Genomic DNA, 25,911 nt, shown 5'->3' with positions numbered 1-25,911 from the left:
CGACAACCCTTCAACCAAGCCTGAGTCAAAAAAGCAATCGAGGATGAACAGCGCAGCAAATGATGGTCTCTGCTAGCGCGACTCCTTCGTCAGCGATAACCCTTGTGTGTGGAACATCGTTTAACTGGGCGGTCTCGTCCGAAAACGCGGTCCAGATTCCACCCCAGGGTACGGGCAAAATCGAAGTCCCGTTCCCGATCCCGCTCCCAGTCGTCCTCCACCTGCAACCACGTGAACCGTCAGGCTGCCACAGGCATCCCCCTAGCCATACAAAAAGTCACTATTGACCAAGCCGGCAACCTCAGCAGCTACCCTAGATCGTCAGCAGCCACGGGCCAGTGAGAACACTACTGCCAAGGCAGCACTTCGGGAGGTAAGTCGCGTGTGTGCTCCCGCACAGCCCGCTCCCCTACACCCAATCTTCACCCTACAACACGCCCCGCTCTACTCTCACACCGAACACCAACAACGATCATTTCCCCGAAATCGTGCGGCTAGGCTGTGAGATGAAAACGTGTCACGCGCAAATGCATAAACAGCTGGGCGCTACAAAATAGCGCACAAACGCCACAATACAGGCAGCTATAGAGAAAGCGCGGCATGAATGTCTAGGCAGGAAATAATAACCGTTATGCACGCCATCAGAGGAGCGGACACACACCCTATTTACAGAATTAGCCTCCCGTTTTGGTTCTATTGGCACTCCCCTGCCGGCTTCCCAGTCCGCGCGGCCCCAACCACCCCTCACAGGTGCAAGAACATCACACCCATTCTCAAGCCCGGTCGCTTCCTCTCCCGAAAATGATGGTGGCGCTTAGCCAGCCGCAGATCGTGGTTTGGCAGTGAAACTGCAGAGGATACTGTAAAAAAAAGGCATCCCTGCAACACTGCGCTGCTATCTCCACGCACCCTGCTGCTATTATTCTCCTACAAGAACCAAACTGCTCCCCTTCTCTTTCCCGCTTCACCACTTTACGGGTACTTGGCCACGCGTGGCGGTCGCATTATAAAAAAAACAACGTGCAACTCCCATAGTGTGAACTTTCACATCCCACACCCAATGCGCGGAATAATTATGCTGGGCAAGAATAGTCGCAGTCTATACATACTCAATGTGTACAGGTCTCCACCCTGACGCACACACTCATTTCATCGCCCTCTAATAGAATTTGGACACGTTGGGCGCACCCTTCTCGAATGCGGTGACTTAACCACTCCGCATATATTTTGAGGGTACCACCAACCGGAATCCAAAGGAACTCGACTCTGCTATGACACATGCATCTTGAGATAGACCTTACATACAGACCCAGGGTACCCAACACCTTTCGTTAACAGCACCACACGCGGCACATGCCCCGACCTTACTTTTTCCAGAAATACGGGACCAGTGGTTGCACATGGCCCTCTCGACGAACATTCAGGCAGTGGCCATTACATCGTAGCGACTACCCTACCACATCCCCGTGCACACTGTCAGCAGCGCATGGTGCGGATCATGAATTGGAAGCAGCTGAGGGAGCATCGACAGAGACCTCCTGAATGGGCAGGATAAAAGGAATCGCTCGCGTTCTTTCTGCTGACCTAGACGAGTGTACGCGCACACTGGTTACCAAACCTGAAATCATGGACGTGGGTCCACACCTACTGCATCTGTGGAAGGCACGTAGAGGGCTAACGTGGCGCTGGAAACGCCCACGCCCCAATCGCAAGCTTCGCCTGCGTATTGACCGAATATTGCTGGAGGCACAAGAATATGCTCACACCCTCGTGCACAACAATTGGCGGGGTTTCTGCGAGCGTCTGTCAGGTGCCCTGGGCACTGAGAAAACATGGTCAGTACATGCGCATTCATGGACCCATGCACTCTAACGACAGAAACGCATCATCGCCTGCAAAGCTTAATATATGTGTACCGACACGATCCGTCGGCTCATCTCAAAGAGCTATAGAAACGCTTCATCCCTACCGGCTCACCACCACAGTATCCTGAATACCCGTACGCAGAAGAATCAAACGAGGAACTCAACGCGGACATCACAATCGATGAGGTTCACGTGATACTTAAAGATCTCCGTGGAACCACGGTCCCAGGGGCACATCATAAGATTTTCCACCCTTCGAAACCTCAGTGATTCAGATCTGCATCATCTAACAAACCTATTCATTGATCACTGGCATCAGTGCATGCTCCCACAGGCATGGCGTCATGCTGACAATTCACTAAGGCCCAGACAAGGCAAACCCACAGTCATAGAAAATTTGCGGCCGATATCCCTTAATTCATGCATTGGAAAGTTAATGGAACACGAGATTTTGCGGCGTGTACAGTCTTTCCTTAACGACAGACCTTCTGCCTCTCACTGTTCACATTTCAGGAACATCTCTCCATGCAGGACGCGCTTCTACAGCTCAAGGAATAGGTTATCCGCCCCCTGTCCGGTGTCCAGACGAAGGCCACCCACGCCCTTAATCTAAAAGGAGCATTTGATAACGTGGCACACGACTCGATTCTTTGAAATCGTGTTAAATCGCGTCGCGGTGCCCGCGTGTATAACTACATTGGTTCGATTTCTGAAGTGAAGGCGCTAAAACGACGGAGGACAAAGAAGAAACACACACACACAGGGGCGAATGTTTGAATTTTGTCTTTGTCCTCCGTCATTTTAGCGCCTTCACTTCAGAAATCATGCTTAACCAACACGCCCAACTATCCATCCTAACTACATTCGTTCTTTTCGGCGCGGCGGAACAGCCACTATTGAGATAGGGCCACATCGGCGGATACGATTCGTCTCACAGGTCGGAGCACCCCACAGGTAACAGTTCTGTCCCGCGCTCTATTTATTATAGCCCTCGCAAGATTACCTGGACAGGTCAACCAGATCCCAGATGTTGCGCATGCGCTACACGCAGGCAGCATCACTATCCGCACGACACGAGGGTCACACCTTCAGGATCGGCTGCAGAAGGCCGTCGATATCGTCACCGCTTACTTACGACAGGGCAGCTTGTCCTGTGTCCACAAAGGTCTGAGCTGCGCGCGCGTAACACTACCGCTCCACCCAACGATCTCGGTATGTGTGGATTGCATATCTGTGCCCCAGGTGGTTCGTGCTCGCACTCTTGAACTACACGTGCAAGTGAACGGGAAGGTTAACTACACTGTCTCTCTCTTTTCGCGGCAGATCGAAGATACTCTGACCATGAATCGGCGGGTCTGCAACAGGCGCTAAGGTATACTAGAATGGGACCTATGGAGCCTTGTGGTGGCCTACGAGATCACTGACACTATTTACCACTTTCCCTCCAAAGACTTACCCAGTCCGAGAAAATACGGGTCTAAGCGATGCTGCGAAAGGCGAAAAAACTTGCCCATGGCCTCCCACACTAAACCGCACGAAACGTTTCCTAGCCCTAGGGACGCATAACATTCTTGGACATTTTGCTGGGAGGTCAGTGCGCCAGTCACAGACAACGTCTTTTTCTCACACTCACTGGGCGGCTCCTGCTCTCGAGATAGGGATATCCTGTTTTCCATAATGACCATGAAAACATCGCCATCAGTCTTCCGACTTGGATCCATACAGCATTAAAGATGCACCTACTACCACAAAACATGCATCCTGAACATGATGCGGAACGACGACGAACCCATGTACTTATACCTGGTGCGCATGCTCGGTGATATGCCTGAGACAAATACCCTATACACGGATGCCGCTCCGGGGTAGTATTGGATGACGCTGTAACATTTCTTAGTGCCGCCTCCTTGCGGAGTTCTACACCTATAGAAGCACAACTATTTGGAGTAGGGCAAGCTGTGCGATATGCTCTCCCCATTCCTGGGGAGGTGTATATCCTAACCGATTCCCAGCAAGCATGCCGAGCATTTCTGACGGGACCCGGCTTCTCCAAGGCGGTTTTCCAGATCCTACACCGCTCACCAAACACATATACACACACACACGTATGGCCACAACTCATCGACTTGCTCTCGACGCCAGGCCATTCCTCACTGTGATGTAATGACCGCCCACAGGAGGTCTCTCGAGAACGTAACACCTGAGCTGCCCGGCATGGCTGAAATGGTAGTGCAGACCAGATGGGCCCTCCATTCACATACAGAGACATATTAAGATGCTACAAACGGGCTAGACACACCATGGGCCTGCCGCCGCTGTCGTATTCGCGAGAGGAAGTGGTGGCACTCCGCCAACTTCAAACAAACGTATTTCCCAACCTCCTTTCCCTACATAAATTTTATCCTGACACCTATGCAGACTCCTGCCCGGGCTGTGGCAGCTCCCCCATGGCGTTCGAAGTCACGGTGGAGTGCGCCGCAAGATTATTCCCTCCCCTGCCAGTTGTCCTGCACGCCATCCGTACCAAAGAAATGTGCGAAGATGCGCTAGCCGTGGGGCCTCCCGACGTTCGCCGGGCTCTTGTTTAACGGGCCCGTGTTGCTGAGCTCTTTCTACGGGCCCCGCACTAGGGGTCCCTCCCACGCTCTTACATTATTTTTAAGAACAATGTTTATTCTCTCTGTCTGTATATCTAAAGCACACGTGTGTCCTTGCTTTTTATATTCCTGAGCGAACCGCCACAAATTTCGCCTTCTCATGCGCACTGGCTCGGAAAAGCCTTCCGACATACTGGTAATCAAGTGCATTTCGTTGAGTGACTCAAACCATGCGATCAACGGTCACGTTGTTCCTTCTGAGATGTTCCAATTCGATGGGCTTTTTCAATAGATTCAGGGTTTACTTGTAATTTTCTTGAGCCCACTTCCTTCAAAAGCAATTGAAGTGATAAGCAAGATTCGCGGGCATTTGTATCAGGTATGCTGTAGAACACAATGTTGTGCTGCCTACTATGATTTTCAAGTTCATCAATCATATTTCGGAGTAGCTGTATCGCCCCCTGCTGTGTATCATAGTGAGTGGCAAACTCCGTAATGGTAGTTCTAAGTTTGCCAATACTAACGTTTTTCCTTTTATCGAAGACACACATGAAGTCAAATCATTTATAGCTGCCTTCTGTTCCCCTTGATTCGCCTCAATAGTATTAACGTTTCGAACAATCATGTTCTTACCATCCTAAATTTTCTTTAGTGTGGCAACAGTGCGAGGGCCGGGACCCATTTCCATATGACCATCGAGTATTAATAATGAGAAATAAAAGGCATAGCTACGCAACATAAAAACGCGACGCCATGAGCAGCTTCTGGCATCTGAGTGCATACCTACATAGCTTTACAGGATACGGGGTGGAACAGGCAGGCTAAGAACGGCAAATTGTTTGCAAGGTAAACATACACTAAGCTGCACGAGAAACAATACGCGCGGGGATGGCACAGACCTAACTCTACCGCTATCATGCTCCGGAGAGACACAGCAGTCTACCACCTTTTGTATTCTGGTGATAGTGGCTGTGAGCCAAGGTTCGTTGACTGTGGCTGGACATATGCTGGATTCCTCAGTTGTAGGTGTCGTTAGGCCCCAATCGAGTGCCTTGAAAATTTCTTCACTGTTACATGCGACTACTTCGGCGACGTTGGCGATAACCCTGTGGTTATGCCATTCGTGGCCTGTTAAAAGCGCTCTGGAGCTACATGCAAGCTGCCCGAGAAGCAGAACATGCGTGAGCGGCACAGACTTAGAACTACCGCTTCCACGCTTGCGAGAGACATTTTGTAGGCTGGTGGTAGTGGCTGTGGTGGTACCGCATTTTGTAGGCTGGTGGCAGTGGCTGTGAGCCAAAGTTCGTTGCCTTTTGCTAGGCATATGCTGGATTCCACCGTTGTAGGCGTCGTCAGTCCCCAATTGAGTGCCTTGAAAATATCTTCACTGTTACAATGCCAGAACATTGGCGATGTTGGCGACAACCCTGTGGCTATTCGATTCGTGGTCTGGTGAAAGCGCTTTGGAGCTAAATTCAAGCTGCACGAGAAGCGCAACATGCGTAAGCGACACTGCCATCGCACTGCCTGTTCCATGCCCCCTGATATGTGAGCAGCTCAAGTTGTTGTTACATGACCCTGTGAGTGGTATCAAATGGTAATATAGAATGTATACGCCCAGAAAGAGAGCGTCGCATGTGCTGTTTGTGAAATTTACTCTGCCAGACAAAAAAAAAAACAATTTCTCCGCTATCTTTGTCTGTGGATATAACACCCGACATCTAGATCCTGAGTTTTCAGAAATAGAAAAAAAAATAGTGAAATGAAGAACACTACATACTGCGTTACAGTATCATTGGGCGTTGAGTCCGTATGTGACATTGCCTCTTCGTGTGCATGAGCTGGCAATATGTTGTACTATCTGGCACGAAATTACCTCGGACAAAAGCAGCGTTGTTGCCAATATTCCTTAAGATGCTTGCGAGTTTTCCTAAGAATTGTCTCGGAAGAAATGGCATACCATCGACCAAGAAGCCGGCATCCTCGCGTTTGTTGCGGCCATTCTTTAATGCAGTATTTCCGTTTAGTCAGCGCAGGGGGGAGGAGCAGTACAAGCGCAGCCAACGTCTGACTACGTGACATATCGATGACAGCACATAAGGCAGCCTTTATTTTGCGCAATTCGCTGCTTTGTGTTCTGCTTGTGTCCGTGTTGCCCGCACATCTTGCACGCTCGAACATTCCTCGCTGCTTCGCGACAGACAGGAGCAATGTGTCGAGTCCAGTCAAACTGATATTAGTTTTGGCATTGTTTGGTGACGTGTCATAGCGTATTTGTTGACTTCTTCGGCACTGTCCTAAACTCTTCCGACGCTATTTATTCTTCCGACGCTAAATTCTTCCGATGCAAGATATGTTAGCATTCTGCAATCGCTCTCCTTAATGAAGACTACAAGCTCGGAATGGCTGCAGCGTAAGGAGGGTGCAAATCACACAGGGTTATGCATACCAGCAAACGATTTATGTACGTTTGCGGCATCAATCCAGTGATATAAGTATGTCCAGATTCTAGTGGCTAGCTACATTTGTGTTTCGTAATCCTCTGTCCGGACTTTCGAACAATTTTTCTGGTGTCAACCTTCTGGTAGTCAAGAGAGTGTGCAGGAATTATTCCACATATGACTGTGAGTGCTTTGACGGTCAAACACAAGTTTACGTGGGCAGCCAATGTTTCTTGTACTTAGTGTTGTCCAGTACTCCCTTGCTCAATGCCGCTGCAAGTACTCATGGAACTCGTCGAGTTGCTCATTCCACAGCAGCAACAGATGTTCAGAATTAATGTCGAAGGGAGCTGCGCCGTTATGGGGTTGTTCGAGGCAGATGGCCCGCTCTTAGCCTCTTCTTGACGATTTATCTTGAGCCGCCGGATATTTATCAGCCTCAAGTTGAGTAAATGCGGCTTTTCTGCAGCTTTTTTTTCACTACCTCTCGCACAGAGATTTTTTCGTGCGTCTGCTTATACTGTTCTTCCTAATCCATTCACAAAATTGAATGCAAGACAAGCGTAACTCTGCTGAGTTAGCGGCTGCATTATCAAAGGCCGTGCTGTTAGTCAAGGCAAATCCCTTCCCCTGCGTACAGTTCACACGTCGGTTTCGTCATAGCCGTTTACTTTTTAAAGCGTTTAACTTTCTTTTGGAACCAACTGCATTCTTATGTATCTAACACTTTTCTTCAGTGGACGCAGAAGATAGTGCGCTCTTAAAAGACGTAAAGAGACTGTGATGATTACGATACTCACTAACGCGAACTTTGAACACAGTTCGGAACGCGTTGTCATTTCGCCATATATTGAGGCAAAGAGGTGGGATCGAAATCGCCGCTTCGACTGGCAGTGGGCTAGTGCTGTCAGCGCCTTCGCAGAGGGAGGGGCATTATTAGTGCACTGTGATGATGAGGAGCGACATTGGAGCCAGCTGTGGAAGAATGCGACGACGAACGCGCGAGCATTCGCACGAGCACATTCGTGTGATTACGCCAACGGGCGCCAACGAGTCAGATGTGGAAGAAGGTGACGACGAACGCGCCAGCACTGGCGCGAGCACGTTCCTGCGGTTACGCTGAGGGACTGTGACGCCCAAGCCAGGAACAAGCGCCGAAGGGCTGCACTCTGAAAGCGCTTGGTGGCATGGTGTTAAGCGGTGCTTTCGTGCTATCTTCCCTGGTGACAGCTAGCACTTTTAGACGCTGCGCCTCAGGTCGAAGAACAGACACTGTTGTTTCAGACCTACTTAGTAGCAGTGTCTGAGTCAACAGCGCCACAACCATTTCTTGGAGGTGGCACTGACAGACGGTGCACGGGGTTAAAAAGATGCCCTTGTGGATGTGGCGATCGAAGTAGGGCTTGACTCACATGTACGGGTAAGGAATGACTTTAGGTCAACATGACCCTCCCCACACATGGTCAACATGATCTCCCCAATAACCACCTGCTGAAGAATGGGAAAAGCAATGTTCAATAATAGGCCGGGTTGGTTTGGGTTACGAAAAAGCCAGTGCTTGGGGATGACGTACTTACCTTTTCTTTACAATTTTGTCCTTCCTCCTTTTCTGAATGAAATTAAAGGCCCACGTGTACCACATATATCAATTTTATTCATTGCAGCGAGAAATGAATGCGAAATGTTTGTAGGGAATAAGGCCACAGGAACACCAATATCGAATTGCACAGAAGCATACGACAGGTTATGTGGAAGTGGAAAATATGACGTTTATGATAACGCCTGTCTACCTTTCTGGAAGCAGTGAGTAACTTTTATCTCTTTTTGCTTGTTTTAAAGATTGCAACAAGTATATAGCCCAATTTAATATGCTCATGTGGGTTCAATAGATGTACAACAAATCGTCCAGTCCAAGGAGCTAACGAAACAAAAATTTAGTAATTAGCTTTTTACCTATTCCGTTCAGAGCAAAAGTTACTCTTACAATATTGTACTTGTTCTCTAGTTATCCATAGGGTATCCCCCATTATTATTGGCAAGAAATTAAGATCATGTCAAATTGCTCCGCGGGTAGTCGTAAGAAACTACGAACTTGTGTGCCCATGTATTCTTGTGCTAGCAGATCTCTGTCGACATACCGGGCGAACTTTCTCCCCTGTCGTAGTCATTGCTATGATGTTCTTTATAAAGTCCGATTGCGATAACAACGAACCCAGCAAGCCGTATGCTATGTGCGCGAGGGAAAACATGCGATGCTAAGCCAAAAATGATGGTGGCTTGACGCTCGCCCGTTTCCCGCGTACACGGATTGGAGGGAGGGCCGAAAGGCAAGCGCGCTGGAGGGCTAGGCGAGCGTGCGCCTTATCCCTTAGCCCGGTCATGTCTACGCATGGCGCAGCTGAGCGCAGACGTGGCCTGCGGGCTCCTTCTTGGAGGCAGTCTGGGATCGGTTGAAAGGTTAACGGCAAGCCGATATGGCTGGTGGCTGCACGTGCGCTGTCTTCTCGCGCTTATCTATTGTTGGAAGTCACATTATATAAAGTGTCCTAGATGCGGTGAAGGGAGAGGCAGGGTAACGCGTTTGCTGCCCGCAGCTGGCGCTTTTGAACACGCCAGGTTTGTGAAAACGAATCCTCGTGACCTTCCAGTAAGACCCGCTTATGTTTACCTCTACGTCCGGGACACCGCGGTAGTTAATTTATTTCCTTATCGAATTTTACCTGCGATCTATCGAGCTGAAGAACCTGCAAGCCATAATTTGTGCAGCGATCTAATGCTTTGATATCGCAATCAAAGCTTCTTTAGGAGAAACAGCGACGTTTTTGTTAGCCATGATAAAAAAAAATATTTTTCTGAAGTATTTATTGCATTACGGTCACCCTCCTCCTTTTTGGCGTGTTTCAGCACTTCTGCACCTATTTATTGCCAGCAGATACTGAATCGATGTGTTTCTTTTCCTTTGTCGTCAGCGCTAACGAAATGTAATTTGGCTGTATATTCCAAAATCAAATTCTTGCATAACCCGCGCATATCCACATGAACAGTGTTCTCACGACACTTTCTTTGAAATGGATTTAACTGCTGATTGCGTAAAACACCCTAGCTTTATGGAGTAACCAACTCGGAGGTGCACTGTTCCATTTCGAGCGCTGCCCGTGCTTTAGGCAGGTCACTGAGGGAATTTTGCGTCATCTATAAATGGCAGTTAACAAAGAGCAACTTCCGGTTTTATTCGGTGACAGCTGTTGTTCTTGTCACACTCGTTACCACCGACACTTTCCTTATTTTTTAGCAAAGGTTCTCCAAAACTGTTTCTTTCGTTAATTTCTTGTTGTCACTGCGGCTAAACACCGTGTAGCCGTGCTGCAAAATAAAGTGAAGTTTGATGCCTTTTGGCTATGTGTTTCTGGCACAGTGCTACGTACCGCAATTACCCGGACACCAAAGGCTACGACGATGACACGACCACCACGCTGACGGTGCGCGAGCAGCGGAAGCGGCAGAATGAGGCTTCCGGCTGATTGAGCGAGCCCGGCTAAAAACATAATTTTTGAATATCAGACACCAGCGCCTGTCTGGCTTTTCTTGACCCACACATTGGTGACTCCGGACTTCGCTTCATCGCTCTCAGCTCCGGGAGCTTCAGCCAATTCACTAAGCCTGCCACAACAAGGAGCTCGAGCGCCGCTGCCTTCGCAGTCCGTCTTCTATCCAGATAGCTGTGGCCTCGAATTCTTCCGATCACGTACTCCCGTGAGCGCCACTACCCCGCGATCCCGAGGTCTCCACTCTGAATCTTGGAACATTGGTTCATTACCACAGAATCCATGTTCCGTCACCACCACCTCAGTTCGCAGTTGACCATGTTAGACCACGTCGTTGAAGCACTTCCACGTTCTATTGATGCGATTGTTCGCGATGTTCTATGCTCCCGTCGACCGTCCCTAAGACCACCTTAAGGCGATGCTCATCCAGTGCACCACCGAAATGGGACAGCATCGGTTACAGCAACTTCTTACATTGGATGAGCTCGGCAAATGCAAAGCTATCTACTAATTGCCTCGTATGCAAACCTTGACTCCTTCAACTTACAGCACACTTCTCCGGGAAATTTTCCCGCAGGGCCTTCCTCCGCAGGTGCGCATCATCCTGACGCGTCTTCGTTCTCGACGATGAAATCTCTGGCCCACGTGACCGACAAGGTCATGGATGTCGATTTTCCTTCTGTGGTCACAGTTCGTAGCCCTCCTGACGTTCCGTCGCTATGCGCTCTGTCACTCCGACAGCTAGGCACGTCTCGTCGAAGCTAAACAGCTCGCGCACAGCTCAACGGCAAGTAGCTCGACTGACAGCTGAATTTGCTGCCATCCGAACACGCCAGCCACGTTCTTTTTCGCCCCAGCCCCGGTCACTCTGAACGCCGTTCTCCTCCTCTTACGCTTTGCTGTTACCACTGTCGCTATGGCCCTCCCGCAAACCAGTTCCATCAGCGCTGCTCCTACGCGGAAAGGGTCGGACCGAACATTGATGGCGGCCGCTGTGGCCCACCCCAGATTCTATTGCCTTTTCCACGTCACCGACCACGTGACCATAGTCCACTATCTCGTTGACACCGGAGGCGATATCTGCGTCCTTCCTTCTACTTATGCCGAGTGCCGCCATCTTCTCGGCTCGCCTCCTCTCACCGCGGTCAACGAATCGACCATGCAGACCTATGGTCGAAAGTCGGTGACTCTTGACATTGCTCTCAGTCGTACCTTTAGCATGTATCTTTGTGATCGCGGCCGAGCGCCAGCGCCTCATCGTAGCCGACTTTCTTTGGCACTACAAGCTTGTCGTCGGCGTGTGACACAGGTGCATGTTGAACTCGCAGACGAGCTTAACTATCCAGGAGTTTCTTGTCGCCCTCCAGTGCTTCGGCTTCTCCAGGCACACATGGCCGTTCCCTATCCTTGGTCAGCAGTACTTTCCGGGTTTTGGGATGTCTTCGGACCCCACTCTTTCAGTCCTCGGTTGCCCACAGCGCGACAGACCATATCGTCACGACTCGTCCTCATGTGTTTGCTCAGGCTCGTCGCCTCGCGCTTGGTCGTCTAGCTGTCGCCAAAGAAGAGTTTGAACACATGATTGACTTGGGCTTCATTCGACCCACCTCCAGTGCTTGGGTCTCGCCACTCCATATAGTGCCCAATTACCGGTGACTGGTGCCCGTGGGAGTTCACCGCGCTCTCAACAAGGCGACTGTGCCGGATCGATAAACAATACCTCACATTCAGGACCTTACGTCGGCACTACAAGGCTGCACCATTATAACGCGATAGCGTTAAGGAACTCGTGTCGCAGAAAAGCCGGTGTCATCGGCGTCAGCGGCGTTGGCCGTGAGCAAAATATGGCGGAAGGCAATTCATAAATAAAAACAGTTTGCAAGATGGGCTGCGTGGGAATCGAACCAGGGTCTCCAGAGTGTGAGACGGAGACGCTACCACTCAGCCATGAGTACTTTTTTTTCTTTCTTTCATGCTATTTATTACAGTAGCAACAACCCGATATTCACCAGTTGTGCATAGTCAGAGAAGGAGAGCACAATGATAGTCACTCAGAGAAAAGGCATCGTTCATACTGTGGGTAGAAATGTGGTTTCACTTTAGAAGGGTGGTAAGGGTAGGCACCTCACAAAAATGGGGTACCAGTCCGGCTGGGTATCAAGTCCATCATAAACCTGCTTTAGGTGTAGTGTCATTTGGATGAAATTCACCCTTCTAGGTACAACTGTTTCAGCGTTTCGGTCTATCATTCGCGTTTTCCACAAACTGTGCATTCCGATGAGAAAAAACATATCGAAAGGTGCACTATTATCAGCGGTCGGCAGCAGGTACCGCACAGTATGAGCGTTGATGTGAAAGTCTTTTTTAAAAGTCCTTTGGAGGACATCCCAAAATAGTATGGCATCGGTGCAGCTAATAAAACAATGTTCAATTGTCTCTGGCACGTCACAAAGGCGACAGTTAACAGAAGAGACAAAGATACCCTTTTTCTGTAGTCATGTTTTAACCGGTATGGTTTCACTATGTAGTATATAAAAGAATGTTTTGCAGCAAGGGGATATATACATTTTACGTACTCGCTTTAGAACATCGTGACTTGGCCATTGAATGTATAGTGATCGGTAAAATGGAGGCGGAAAAAGCATGGACAATAGATCTGTGTATAACATTTTACGCGACACCGAGTACAAGTATTCAGTGGAAAACCGAACTGTCAGGAAACGAACCGCCAAGTAAACTTCTTGCATGAACCCCCATAAGCATAAACGCGAAGAAAAATTTGAAGAAACGATTAAATCAGGTAACGCATTCAAAAGTGTGACTTGCATGGATGACCGAATTATAGGATGCGATGTATCGCGAAAAAAGAAGAAACGAGACACTATTTGCCGCGCATAAAGACGTACTAAACCCAGCCCAGCTTCACTAACGGGCCTGAAAATATTGTCTCGCCTCATGGGCTCAAAGGTGAAGACCATACGAACGTTGTAAAGATTCGTTGAAAGCGTTGGATGTAGAGCCTGGCACAATGCATAACTTGCAATGCGTAGTAAATTTTTGTTGCCAAGAACTTATTGCAGGCCTCAGCTTTCCCAAAAATAGAAAGTCGGTGTGGAACGAATGTCTGCGCGTAACTTTGCAGGGCCGAAACTTGTTCTTACCAATAGTGTGCGCTTAATTTATATGCGTCTAGCGGGACGCCGAGATACTTTGGCGGGACACCGGTCCAATTAACGCCTGCAAACTGTTCTGGTGTATAGCACCATGAGCCAAACCATAAGCCTAAGCTTTTTGCGGAGTTCATTCGTGCTCCTGATACACTGCCAATATCCTCTATTGTTGATACTACCTTTTCAACACTGGACTTATCCGTGCAGAAGAACGCTAAATCATCTGCATAAGCTGACTTTTATATCATTACCCAGTATGTTGAAGCCATGGATGTAACTCGACTGAATTACGCTTAAGCATAGCGGTTCCAGATAACGGGCGAATAGTAATGGGGACATTGGGCATCCTTGTTTTACCGAAGAGCAAATGGAAACGGGTTTGGAGAGTTGGCCATTAATAACTAAACGAGTAGTACAACACGTATAGCAAAGCTTAACGCTTTTAAGCACAACGGAGACAACATTTGCATGCTTCAGAAGTGTAAATAAATAGGAGTGACTGACACGATCAAAAGCTTTAGCAAGGTCTACCTGGACCATTGTAAGCTGTTCAGTGGAACCGTAACAGTATTGAAGGAGTGTACGGGCGATATGTATGTTTGTTTGAATGGATCGACCCCTAATTCCACACGTCTGATGGGAACCAATGAGAATTGACATCGCAAATTGCAATCTATTCGATAAAACTTTTGCAAAACTTTTATAATCCACGTTTGACAATGTGATTGGTCGGTAGCTTTCAACAGAACGCAGTTTCTCTTTGTCTGAACTTTTTGGAATTAAAACTGTGTGGGTTTTGCAAAAAGATTGCGGAAGGGCGTCTACCTCTAAACTTGGAATAAAAATGTCCAATAATATGAGAGTGACAATTGATTTGAAAGCTTTCTAAAATTCACAGGAAAGTCAATCAGGGCCGGGTGTTTTCGACAGAGGCAGCTGATCAATAGCTAGCTCAATTTCTTTTATCGTAAGGGTATCACTAATGAATGCATAGTCATCATCCTGTAAAGGGTTAACAAGAGACACAAAACTCTCTAAAACTTGTGCATCGTGATCATCGGGCCGAGCACTAAACAACACACTGTAGTAAGTTTCGAACCTAGAAATTATCTCATTCGTATTTGTTAGAAGACTACCTTCGGAGTATATTTCCGGAATTACTTTGGAAACAGCGTGACGTCGCTCGTCAAGTAAAGCTTGACGTGTTGGTTGCTCAGACTGCAGAGCACGCCTATTTCGCGATCGAACTCGCGCACCTCTGTAATGCAGTGCATCATACTTTTGCAACTCACATTTAAGATTTTCTATGTCAACAATGTAAGCGCCTGGCATTTCGCATTCCATCTGATAAAGGTTGTGTAGGCTCTTAAGAAGTATTGTTTCTTCATTATTTCTATAGAATGCTTTCAGCGATCCAATTTCTATAGCCACTGTACGAACCTATCGTTTAAAGAGTTCCCAAGCTGCAAATAACGGCAAGCCAGTAGAAAGAGAATTTTTTAGGGTCATGCGCACGCGATTAATAAGTTCCTGATCATTTAGGAGCTCAGAGTTAAGCTTTCAGAGTGCCCACTGTGGTCGGAAATTGGTTACACATTTCTCACCAATCTTTGCAATAACCATGCAATGATCAGAGAGCGAAACTGGGATAGTAGTGCAGGACAGTTCCCGGCAGAGTAGTGAAGCAACATAAATCCGATCAAGGCGGGCATAAGAGCGACCTTGAATTCGTGTAAAAGAGCGAGCTCCCTGTCCCGACACTTCTATATCAATGAGCCCTGCATTTTCTATTAGGTTAGATAAAACTTCACCACTCCTGTCCCGCTGAGTGTTAATGCCGCTTCGATTGCACGGATCACATACACAATTGAAATCTCCCATCAACACAATGCAACGATCACAGCCCATTAGACTACGCACAGTATCAAATAAGACAATTTTTTTGCAGCGTCATTAAATGCATAGACGTTGACTAGTCGCCGTGGCACACCCTGCAACACAAAATCACAACATATATATCGACCTTCAGTGTCTACATGGAAACAGTGCTGAACAAAGTAGGCTGTTTTTCAGAATCAGGAAACGGCCCGGGGATAAACCAAGAGCTTGTGAAACGCAGACATTATATTCAGACAGAAAAGGTCGTAAAGCCCTTCCTGTCTCGTCCTCACTCTCGATCGTCGTCTCCTGCACGGCGACGAAGTCAAGGTGCTTCCTAGACAAAAGCCGGCGAAGCTGCGGCTGTTTCTGCAAAGACCTAAGACCTCGCACGCCCAAAGTTGCGAAGAGAAGTTGCTGGGACAGGGCCATGGTGACTACCCACTATTTAGACTTAATTCTCTATGTGGTCGGTCCTAGAGGGTAACGGCGAGGCTCCCTCCAATCCCTCACCAGGCCTCCTGGACCGTGATCGCCGGCACTTTCCTGAATGTGTCGATGTTTTGCGGCGACGCGCTTTTCTTGTGGTACTGGCCTTCTCGCTGTCCGTGCTTGATTCTGATCTGTTAGTCGCACGGCGCTTCGGAATTGACGTATCCGCGCTACTTCGTCTGTCCTCTGCCAGCATAGCGGACGTGTTGAGATGCTTCGGTGTTGTAGATGAGTCATCAGCGGCTACACCAGTGTCATCAGTGGAAACGTACTTCGCTATGCGTGTTACTGCGACTTCTCTAATTTATATGCTCGTAATTACCGATATACACCGCAGTATAACTTTCTACGGCACGTTTCTAAGACAACACCGTATTCACTTTAGGCCCTTCTGTCCCGTTTTGAACCATTGAACTCATGGCTGAGCGAATGAGTCAGCCATGAGTTCAATGGTTCAAAACGGAACTCATGGCTGAGCCATGAGTTCAACGGCGCCGAAGATGCGGACGGTGACCGTTCGAAACCTCCCGTCTTGGACTCTAACGGTATAGCCACTTCTGCTGTCACATTCCCTTCTGACCAGGCCAGTCCTGCCCGCCGCGTGCGTTTCGCCCTACCTCAATCCACGCTTCGTCATTCTTCGAGCTCACTAATTCCTCGCTTGAAGAGGTCCCTGCAGCGCACTACTACCTGCCACAGTGCTCGGGCCCCAAAGGACAACGACGACCCGACAGCACGCTGACGGTGCTCGAGCAGTAGAATTGGCAGAATCAGGCTTCCGCCGGATTTCTTGCGGCTAGGCAAAAAATACAATTTATGGGCACCAGACGCAAGCGTCTGTCTGGTTCTTCTTCACGCACATATTTATTGATGTCCCCGACTGTGCAAGCTTCGCGCATTTCGTTATCGATCCGTCGATTGAAACAGGGCAGGTATATCGCAAATGTTGGTTATTGAATGTTGAATTGCTGTTCTAGGCCGGCCGACCTTTACGAAAATTACTCTTTAAATGTAGTTGGCATATTGTTGATGAATTGTTGACTAAATTGCGTTTCAACAAATCCTCAATAATTATTGAAACCACAGAGAAATAACTAAACAATAAAGTTGTTGGGTAGTTCACAACAGAAAAGTCGTTGACTAAATTCTGTTGGCATATTGTTGAATAGTATTGAGTATTATTGAGCCATTGGTGAGTAATTTTCAACAATAAAGTCGTTCACTAAATTCTGTTGATATATTGTTGAATAGCATGGAGTATTATTGAGCCATCTTGAGTAGTTTTCATCAATAAAGTTGTTGACTACATTCTGTTGATATATTGTTTTACTATATTGAATATTATTGAGCTATTGTTGAGTGTTCACAACAATAAAGTCGTTGACTAAGTGCTGTTCACTTATTGTTAAATAACATTGAGTCTTCTTGAGCAATATTGAGTTTCGAAGTATATGTGAAAAACACGCGCATATGTATGTGTGCGTCTTTTGCACATGTATATTGTTTTGCTGATCACTTGATCGCCCTAGATATATACAGGGTGGTATCTCACGTTACTTAAACCAAAGACGTATCTACCGAGTGTGCAGGGGGACAGTTACTCCTGCACAGTGACCCCTGAAAGACAGAAACTGCTTATTCGGACGTGTTGCCAACTGCTCTGCATCTTTCTAATTAGAATGTTTTTCCTGATTTCCTTGCTTTAGAAGGTGGTTAATTATTCTTCACTAACTAGCTAACTAAGCAATATGCAAAAATAGTGCGACACGCTACATACAAAAGTGAGCAACATGCATTTGGTCGCGTCGTCCTAGTGTGTATAGAGTTTAAAATCGGCCTCAAGTTAGCTGAAACACCCTATATATATATATATATATATATATATATATATATATATATATATATATATATATATATATATATATCTATATATATATATATATATATATATATATATGCAGCTTGAGAAAACAAACGTTCCTACAAGCAGTGACCAAAAACCAGTGATTGGACGCATCCTGCATTTCCATCGGCGTCCATTGTAAGTGCCAGTGCCCCGGGTGTGTGTTAAGAAACGACATTGCATGCCTCCTTGTTAACTATGGTCAAAATGGCGGAGCAAGCTAACAAAATTCAAGTCTGGGGTTTTAAGTGCCAAAACCGCGCTTTGATTATGAGCCACGCCGTAGTAAGAAACTCCATATTTATTTTGGCCACCTAGAGTTATTTAACCTACACCGAACGCACAGTTCACGGGCGTTTTCGCATCCCCCCCTATCGCCATGCAGCCGCCGCGGCCGGCATTAGATCCCAGGAACTCGGGTTAGTAGCGCAGCACCTCAGCGACTAGGCTACCATGGTGGGTGCGGCGGAAAAAATAGTGAACAACTTTTTACAGAATGCACTTTCCTTGTATCTTAGCCCTTAGCGCGCAATATAACGAAATCAAAAGCTTGGCCGATATGTACGACATGGTTGCTGATATTTCACATGGAGGCCAAAGTCATTTCTTTCACATAGACTGGGTGCTGGCCCATGCGCAGGGAATGTGCTTGGCCACCAAGCACAATCTGCGCTGCTTTTTTTCCGGTGGTAAATTGTACAGCGCAGAAGCACACGTACAAATGTTTAAAAAATGGGACGACAGACCGTCTGCGGTTTGCCATGACGTCGAACTAAGATACACAAACAGCGACATTTCTGTACTTTTCTGGTCAATAGTTCAGTTGGCATGGTTGTGGCACGCATTGCCTTTTGTTTTTCCAATCCACACGACAAAAACTGTGCGCACCCACTGCGCGGCATTTGCGTCACTTGAATCTTGCGCCATTTCCCACGCACTCCATTAGCTCCGGCCGGTGCACTGCGTTACTGCGATTAAGAAAGTAGTCCATCAAAGAAGCGAAGCAGAAAACTTTCATATACTTGCAAATCGCAGAAATCGTTCAACAAAAACGTGATATTACAAAATTTGTTATCAAATGTTACAATTCATGATAATAGCATGTATTTGTATGAGTGCACTTGTATGATTGCGCGTTTGCGCTGTTCATGCTACGGCGCATTCCGGGAGTTTGTGCACGCAGTCTGTTTGAAAGCTTCCTGCGTTTTCTGCGTTGTGTGTGGGCTTCGCTGTGATTTCTTTGGAAGATTCTTGCAAATTGCTCGCTTTTTATGGGCTTGTTGCCTCGAAGATCGCCATGATCGCCTCCGACTCAGCGACATCAAAGGTGAGTGAGTGTTTCGAATTCCTCTTGTTCGTCGATTGCGACGCGGTGAACAGAAACGCGGAAGCGTACAGCACCTGTGCGCGTGTTCCGCGTGCCTTTTTTTCTAGTTTTCATTGCTAGTATTATCCTTTCGTTGCTAGAATTGGTTGTTAAATACTAGATTTGTGGTGTATAACATGGAGTTTTGTCCTGGTTTAACTTCACACTCCGCTTGTGGTGACGTGAGGCAGCTATGTGGTGCCAGCTAAAATAGGGCATGTTGGACGCCACGATTTCTGATACGGTGTTCGAGCCCCGAGTGAGTTAGCCTAGTGCCTCCTGGTTAGCCTTATTTGTGAGCGCAAAACAATGCGACGTGAAACGCGATGTGATCGACGTGATCACAATGCGACGTGAACTGTACTGTTATCGAAGATAATTCGTTTGCGCCACGCCGCCTAGTACGTAGCGTGTGAGCGGGCTTGTAGCAACGAGGGGCGGTGGGATCGGCGAAAATGTATTCTGTTGCGCTGTTCGCTTCAGGATCGAGTGACCCCGCGTTGCTGCAAGCCCGCTGACACGCCATGCAGCCGACGTTCGCGCGATCAGAAAACACGGAGAAGGCTATCACGCGATAATAATAGAGAATTTTAAGGGTGTACATGCGATTCTATGTGATACGTGAGATAAATATGGGTGGTGCCACCGAGTGCTGCGAAATCATGGAGTTATACGCCTTGCCATGCACGTGTGTTTTGTTTTGCACCAGTTAGCGCGCATTCAACTTTCTTTTTTCATCTTCTCCGTTCGACGCCATCGAGTGCTTCGCGCAAACGGCGTCATGTAGGCGCTCTTTGCATTCACGGAAAAGGCAGATTTCATGGCACTACAGATCCTACTTTACTGGGATAGAACATTCAAAATAATGTAATAGCGTGAAATGTCAGCTTTTCGCACTTCAGTAACTGATTGGTTTAACAAAGTTTTTAAAATCAGAAAAGGAGCGAGATGCCTGGACATACCTGCTTTGTCATCCCACTATGCTTCTGGGCGGCATGTATACGTTATCGGCAACATAAACATCAATAATTAGCAAAGTTTCTTGTGACCATAGACGTAGCTAGTTATGTCAAAGAGCTAGTTTTGCTTTGAATTCGACCACTATACAGCGAACAGATTGAAACGGGAACGCATCGTTGTGAACTAAATGATGCTTTGCCACAAGCTTGGAATAATGCTTTTTCGGTGGGGCAGTTTTGTGAAATACCTTCTTTGAGAGTAAGTAAAACTTCAGTACGTCAGGTAGACGGGAAGTAAAAGAATGTAACAGTGGTTTTATATGAAGGAACTGCCTTTAAGGTGTGGCCATAGCAGTTAAGTAGATGACCAGAAATAATTCTTAGAATAAGGAGAGGAATGTGAAATAAATAATTTGACCAGATCACACTGCCATTGGCAAGAGCAGCCACACTTTATTGTTTTCAATGACTAGTCATTTGTATCCGTCCATTTATGTCAGCCTAATTGTCCATGTAACTCTTTTGATTGCTGCTTTTGGTGCATCGTCGCTCCACGTTTTAACACTGACATCTTTTTCAGATTCAAAATGAGCTGGGAGACACCCCAGCTGGAATGCTAAAGGTGAATTCTTTGGTCATCCATTCCCTGGTGTCACCATGATGAAATACAGTAATGCCGTGAAAATGTATTGCCGTGCAACAACATTGCTGATGCAACTACAAGCATTTTCTCCAGTGATCAATTGGCGCAGTGGCTTCAGTAGCAGACATGGTGCCTTTACACATTCAGCTGAAAGGCTTTGCAACTGCACTAGGACTGGGTGTGAATTCCAGTTTCACTTGTGAACATATTTTACATAGAATGTGCCTTTTCTGTGTATATGCCTGGTATAAGAGTGGCGTTGAGAAATTTAGTGTGCACATTAGTGGTCTACATGAGTGCACATCTTTCTAGTTTTACCAGAATGAAGGCATTAGGACCTGTGTTATAGAGCAGCGCACTGCTAGGGGTGTCAAACCAAAACAGCAGCACCTATTTAGAAAGTTGGCTGAAGAACGAGCAATGACTGGGGCTTTCGGCATTTCGAGGGCCAAATTCGAGAAATATTGATGCCGAGCTGGACGGTGTGCAGCGCCGGTCATCACATACTGTAGCAGGCATGGCATGAATCTTCTTGGCATTAAGTCTCTTTAAGATACAGAAATTACATCACTGCACATAAAAACAATTGGAAATTGCAAGGTTGAGGGGAGGTCGCAGGGCTCCCCTCTGGAGCAGCCAGTGCATGCCCTCTGCTATACTGACAATCCTACCATAATGAGAACCAGCGATGCATGTTATCCTATTACGCAGCCAAGTGAATTCCTTGTTTTGTGGGAAAGGGACACTAATGACAGCCTAAATCATTTTAAAATAAAGAGCATCCTTTTAAATATTCAATTCTGTTAACCTCTTGGTAGTTGGTTGATTATTAGAGAAAGTAAAGCTTTCTGAGTACCGCCCCAAGATCTTTGTGCTGACATCTCACTGTCACATCAAGCAATTCAATTACTTTTTACAAACTTGGGTTGTATTGGCTCAGTAAAAGTTCCTGACACTTTTTATTCTGGGTTTTTGGCTTTTTGGAATACAATGAAGCGCATATTTACTTCTACAAAAAATTGCTACACCTGAATAGACATCATCAAAGTCCAGGAAGTCACAGAAAGCTTGTGTGGCGACTTCAAGGCAGAACTGCCACCAATTTTTCCTCTTGCTCCTTTAACAATTTACTCAGTCTCTTGTCACGGTAGAAGTGAATCTCTTGAATTATAGGAGGTCATTTTCAGATACATCTGAAATAATTTTTCTCTTTAGTGCTTTCATGACGTAGTTAGGCACGTTGGCACAGCGCCGCTAAGCACGAGGTCACGGGATCAAACAACCGCATTTCGATGGAGATGAAATGCAAAACTACCCATGTACCATGCAGCCTGAGGTGGTCAAAATGAATCGGGAATTCCACATTATGGCTTGTCTCAAGATGAGATTGTCGTTTTGGCATGCAAAACGGAAGGATTTAGTTAATTTAATTTATCTTTTGTGCTCCTTTAAGCTTTAGCATTCTATATCTCTGCAAAAACTCATGCTCAAAGTATTCTCCATAAAGATTTATTAAACTGTAGATATGAGTGTCTACTTATCTTTTAATTTCTTGTGATACGTGATGACTATTTGAACGGTGGCACAATGAGACAGACATATTTGTACTACAATGTGTGAGGGCACGATGACGCACATCGAGGACATGAACGAGTCTCCCTAGAGGTTCCTGACAAGGACATCAATTGACTGTCCACAAGCTTCTGAGTTCACTCCATAATCTTCTGCAGCCTGTGCTTTGCGATTCGTATAATTTAATTGACAAGGTGGTCGTTGGCAGATACTGTCTTTGCGGCTTATATACATTTCATACAGTGGAGTGGAATCACACATATTACTTCTGCAGCAAAGCAAGCGAACCTGATGTGTAGTGGTAATCCTCGTAACAATCGACAGTCATGTCCCTCGTCGAGCTCCTAATGCTGCTAATGCTGCAGTTATGCGGCCCCCATAGACAGCTGCGCTGGTCATTTATTTGTTCATAGAGTGGGAGGCCACTGACTTTCTTTAGAATGATTGACCTAGTGAAAGACTATCATTAGATTCTTGTGGAACACTCAGATATTCGCAATACCGGCATTATAACACCCTTCAGCCTGTTCGAATGTATCCGCATACCTTTCGGTCTTTCTAATTTGGCCCAGACCTTTCAGCGTTTTGTTGACGAGGCATTACATGGCTTGACATGCTGCTTTGCCTACCTTGACGGTATCCTCGTCTACAGCATGACCACCGACACTTGCCACCAAAAGCACCGATGCTTGCCACCAAGCAGCACCGATGCTTGACCACCGATGCTTGCCAACACAAGCAGCAACAGCAGCTGTCCCAGATAGCGTCAAAAAAGATTAATTGAATCGTGGCAAATGCCCAGGGTTACATACCCAGTCACCCAAGCTTTTCTGACAGTTGATCATGAACCCACTTCCCTCGACATAGCAGCCCAATCTCTTCTCATTAGACCAAGGGCTACCCTTTGACAAAAATGGGTGGGAAAATAGAGACTAAGACCCGAAAAAGTGAAGTGTAATAAAAATAGTAATTACATTAAATAACAATTGATGTTTTGGATACTTTGATTTACTTATTTGTCTTGTTTGTGCTGGATTGTTTTTCTGAAACACGTGGCATCCAAACACCTTAAGAAACTAGTAAGAAGTCAAGTTTAACATTCTATATTTGCAACAGGTACTTGTGTAATTTATTTGCAGTACGGCCGTTGTGTAAATGTGCTTGAAAGGCTTAAAACTGTTGCGTAATATTTGCTTAAACATGCAGGTTCACATCGGTTGGAGGAGTGCACTTTGAGAAGGTTATCCTGGCACAGTTTAGCATGGCCTGCCATGGTAAACCAGGAAAGTTTGCAAGGGCCTTACTTCACCATATGTTCACAAAGAAGGAGCTTATGGGTCATTTGCACTTTGGAAATAACACCAAGGGGCAAAGAGTCTCTTGACCCCACCAGCGTCAATGCTGTTATAGGCAAGTACCATATATGCTTTCCGGTTGCAATTTTACATTCACATTTTTATCTAAAATTAGCAACTTGCCATTGGCATAACAAACGACTTTCAACTAGCCCGTGTGTAGCGTTGTGGGCTACAATAGCCTACCATTTGGAATGACTGTTCATATAATCTTAAGTGCCTAATGCCACCATACTCAAATGCTTCTAAAATTTAAAAGTTGCCTTCACTGCCAGAAGCTTTTGGCGGCTCTACCAGATGAAATGAGGTGTATTTGAGCATTAGCAGTGCTATTTGGTTGTCATTGCAATGACTAACTGTCTGTGAAGCATACTCCACATCTAGTGGTATGGAGGTCATGTTTAAGTAGCCTGAAAGCGTTATTCTGATACACGAATTACGGAGAAGCTATGCTCAAATGTGGTTACTGCTCAGCTCGAGGAGCAGCACGTTCACTATATTTCACCAATCAAAACAGCTCTCCAGGTTCTGTGCTGTGAAACAGTAGTTTCGCGAATTTAAACAGACCACAATGAAATAAAGTTCCTCCCATCTTAAAATGAGGTCCATGTGATGCCAGACAGCAGCCTTTCAGCAGAGGGAACATCAGTTGTGTGGCACTTTTCTTTTTGTTGTTTCAATCAAAGAAACAACAGGGACAGAGTTGCCAGCATCACTGTCGACAGTACTATTTTTAGTGACGCTTCCTCATTCTGAGCCCCTAACCTACGACTCGCATTTATTAACATGCACTTGATCACTTTGTATTCTAAGATGCTAAAAATATTTATTGGGCTTTTCCCCATATACTTCAATAAATTGAGAATAGGCCCTTGGCGACTTCTGTATAAAGCTTCTTACAGACCATCGGACGTGTGCACTACTCCCATTCTGAAATTGTTGGAATTGTTCACTTCCTGTTGTTTACTTCACTTCCTGTTTACAAGGTTATTATGAACCATTGTTAAGTAGAATATGGGCTTCAATTTATCAAAAAGATGAATGAGCTTTCCCATCACTCTTGTTTAGGCCGTGGAGGATCACATTTTAGGGAGAAATATGCCCCTCCAATTTAGGAGTTATATATTTTAGTGGTGTGCAATTACTCGAAACTTTCGAATTGAATAGTGTCCTGTTCGATTTGGTCTTTGAATGGTCATTATTTGTAAATGTGAATATTATTTGAATATTTGAAAACACCAATAAAACATAAAGTTTGAGCTAAAGTACGGTAAATTTTCACCTCCAATAGCATAGTATAGACATAAAACGTGAGAACTTGTACGAATAGCAGACCATGCTACATTATTTAAGCAGTTGTACTTTAGGCTGTACAGCAATCATTTATGCTTACTGAAGAGTCCTGTGCATGTGAAGAAATATTTTGCTGCTCCATTTGTGCTTTTAATAAACAGCTCTTCATAACATAGTATCCAATGACAGAAACTTGCAGACATTAAGAATACTGGGATGTGAACATAATTTTACATTAATTGGGATATCAGCTATTCATTATTCAGAAGCTATTCAATATTCGATTTGCTTCTAGAATTATTCGGTTCGGTCTCAAAAATCCCTATTCGCGCATCCCTAGTATTTTTATTGCAGATTTAAGCTCTTCAAAGTGACGTGTTGGTCAATACTGGTAAATACTTTTTTAAGTGACAATAACGCAGCAAAACCCTTGCAGTATTTGTAGTTTTACATGTTTCGTTTTATTCAGGATAAAAAAGCATATTTTTTGTGTAATGAACCTTACAAAAACTTGTTTTGTAGTAAACTAGGTGAAGTGGCAACACTCCCAAACTACTGTAATGTCAGACACCAAGGAGCTAAGTGAAACATCAGTTTTAGAGAAACCCAGGGTGCGACAGCACAATAAGAATATTTTCTAGAAGTCTCAGAACGTTCCAGCACCTCCAGTGGGATACTAGGCAACACTTTGTTCTGAAAAGCACATTTTTCAAAATGTTCCGTCAGAGCCACAGATGTACGGCAGTGAACCTCAAAGGGTTAAAGAAGTCAGTCCTCTGGCATATGGCTCTAAGATACTGAGCCTTTTTTCATATCTGTTGCAGTCTGCATG

General features: G+C 46.0%; 1 protein-coding gene across 1 annotated transcript in view; it reads left to right on the top strand.

The window, feature by feature from the left end:
- Window positions 1–25,911, top strand: part of LOC126530260 (uncharacterized) — a 125,505-nt gene that overhangs the window by 73,853 nt on the left and 25,741 nt on the right. Inside the window, exon 5 of the mRNA XM_055070223.1 lies at window positions 8,568–8,706. Coding sequence (XP_054926198.1) covers window positions 8,568–8,706 — 139 coding nt within the window. The remainder of the gene's footprint in view (window positions 1–8,567; window positions 8,707–25,911) is intronic.

Source organism: Dermacentor andersoni, chromosome 5, assembly GCF_023375885.2.
Source record: "Dermacentor andersoni chromosome 5, qqDerAnde1_hic_scaffold, whole genome shotgun sequence".
Taxonomy (NCBI): Eukaryota; Metazoa; Arthropoda; class Arachnida; order Ixodida; family Ixodidae; genus Dermacentor; species Dermacentor andersoni.
This window is presented reverse-complemented; position numbering and strand designations above follow the sequence as displayed.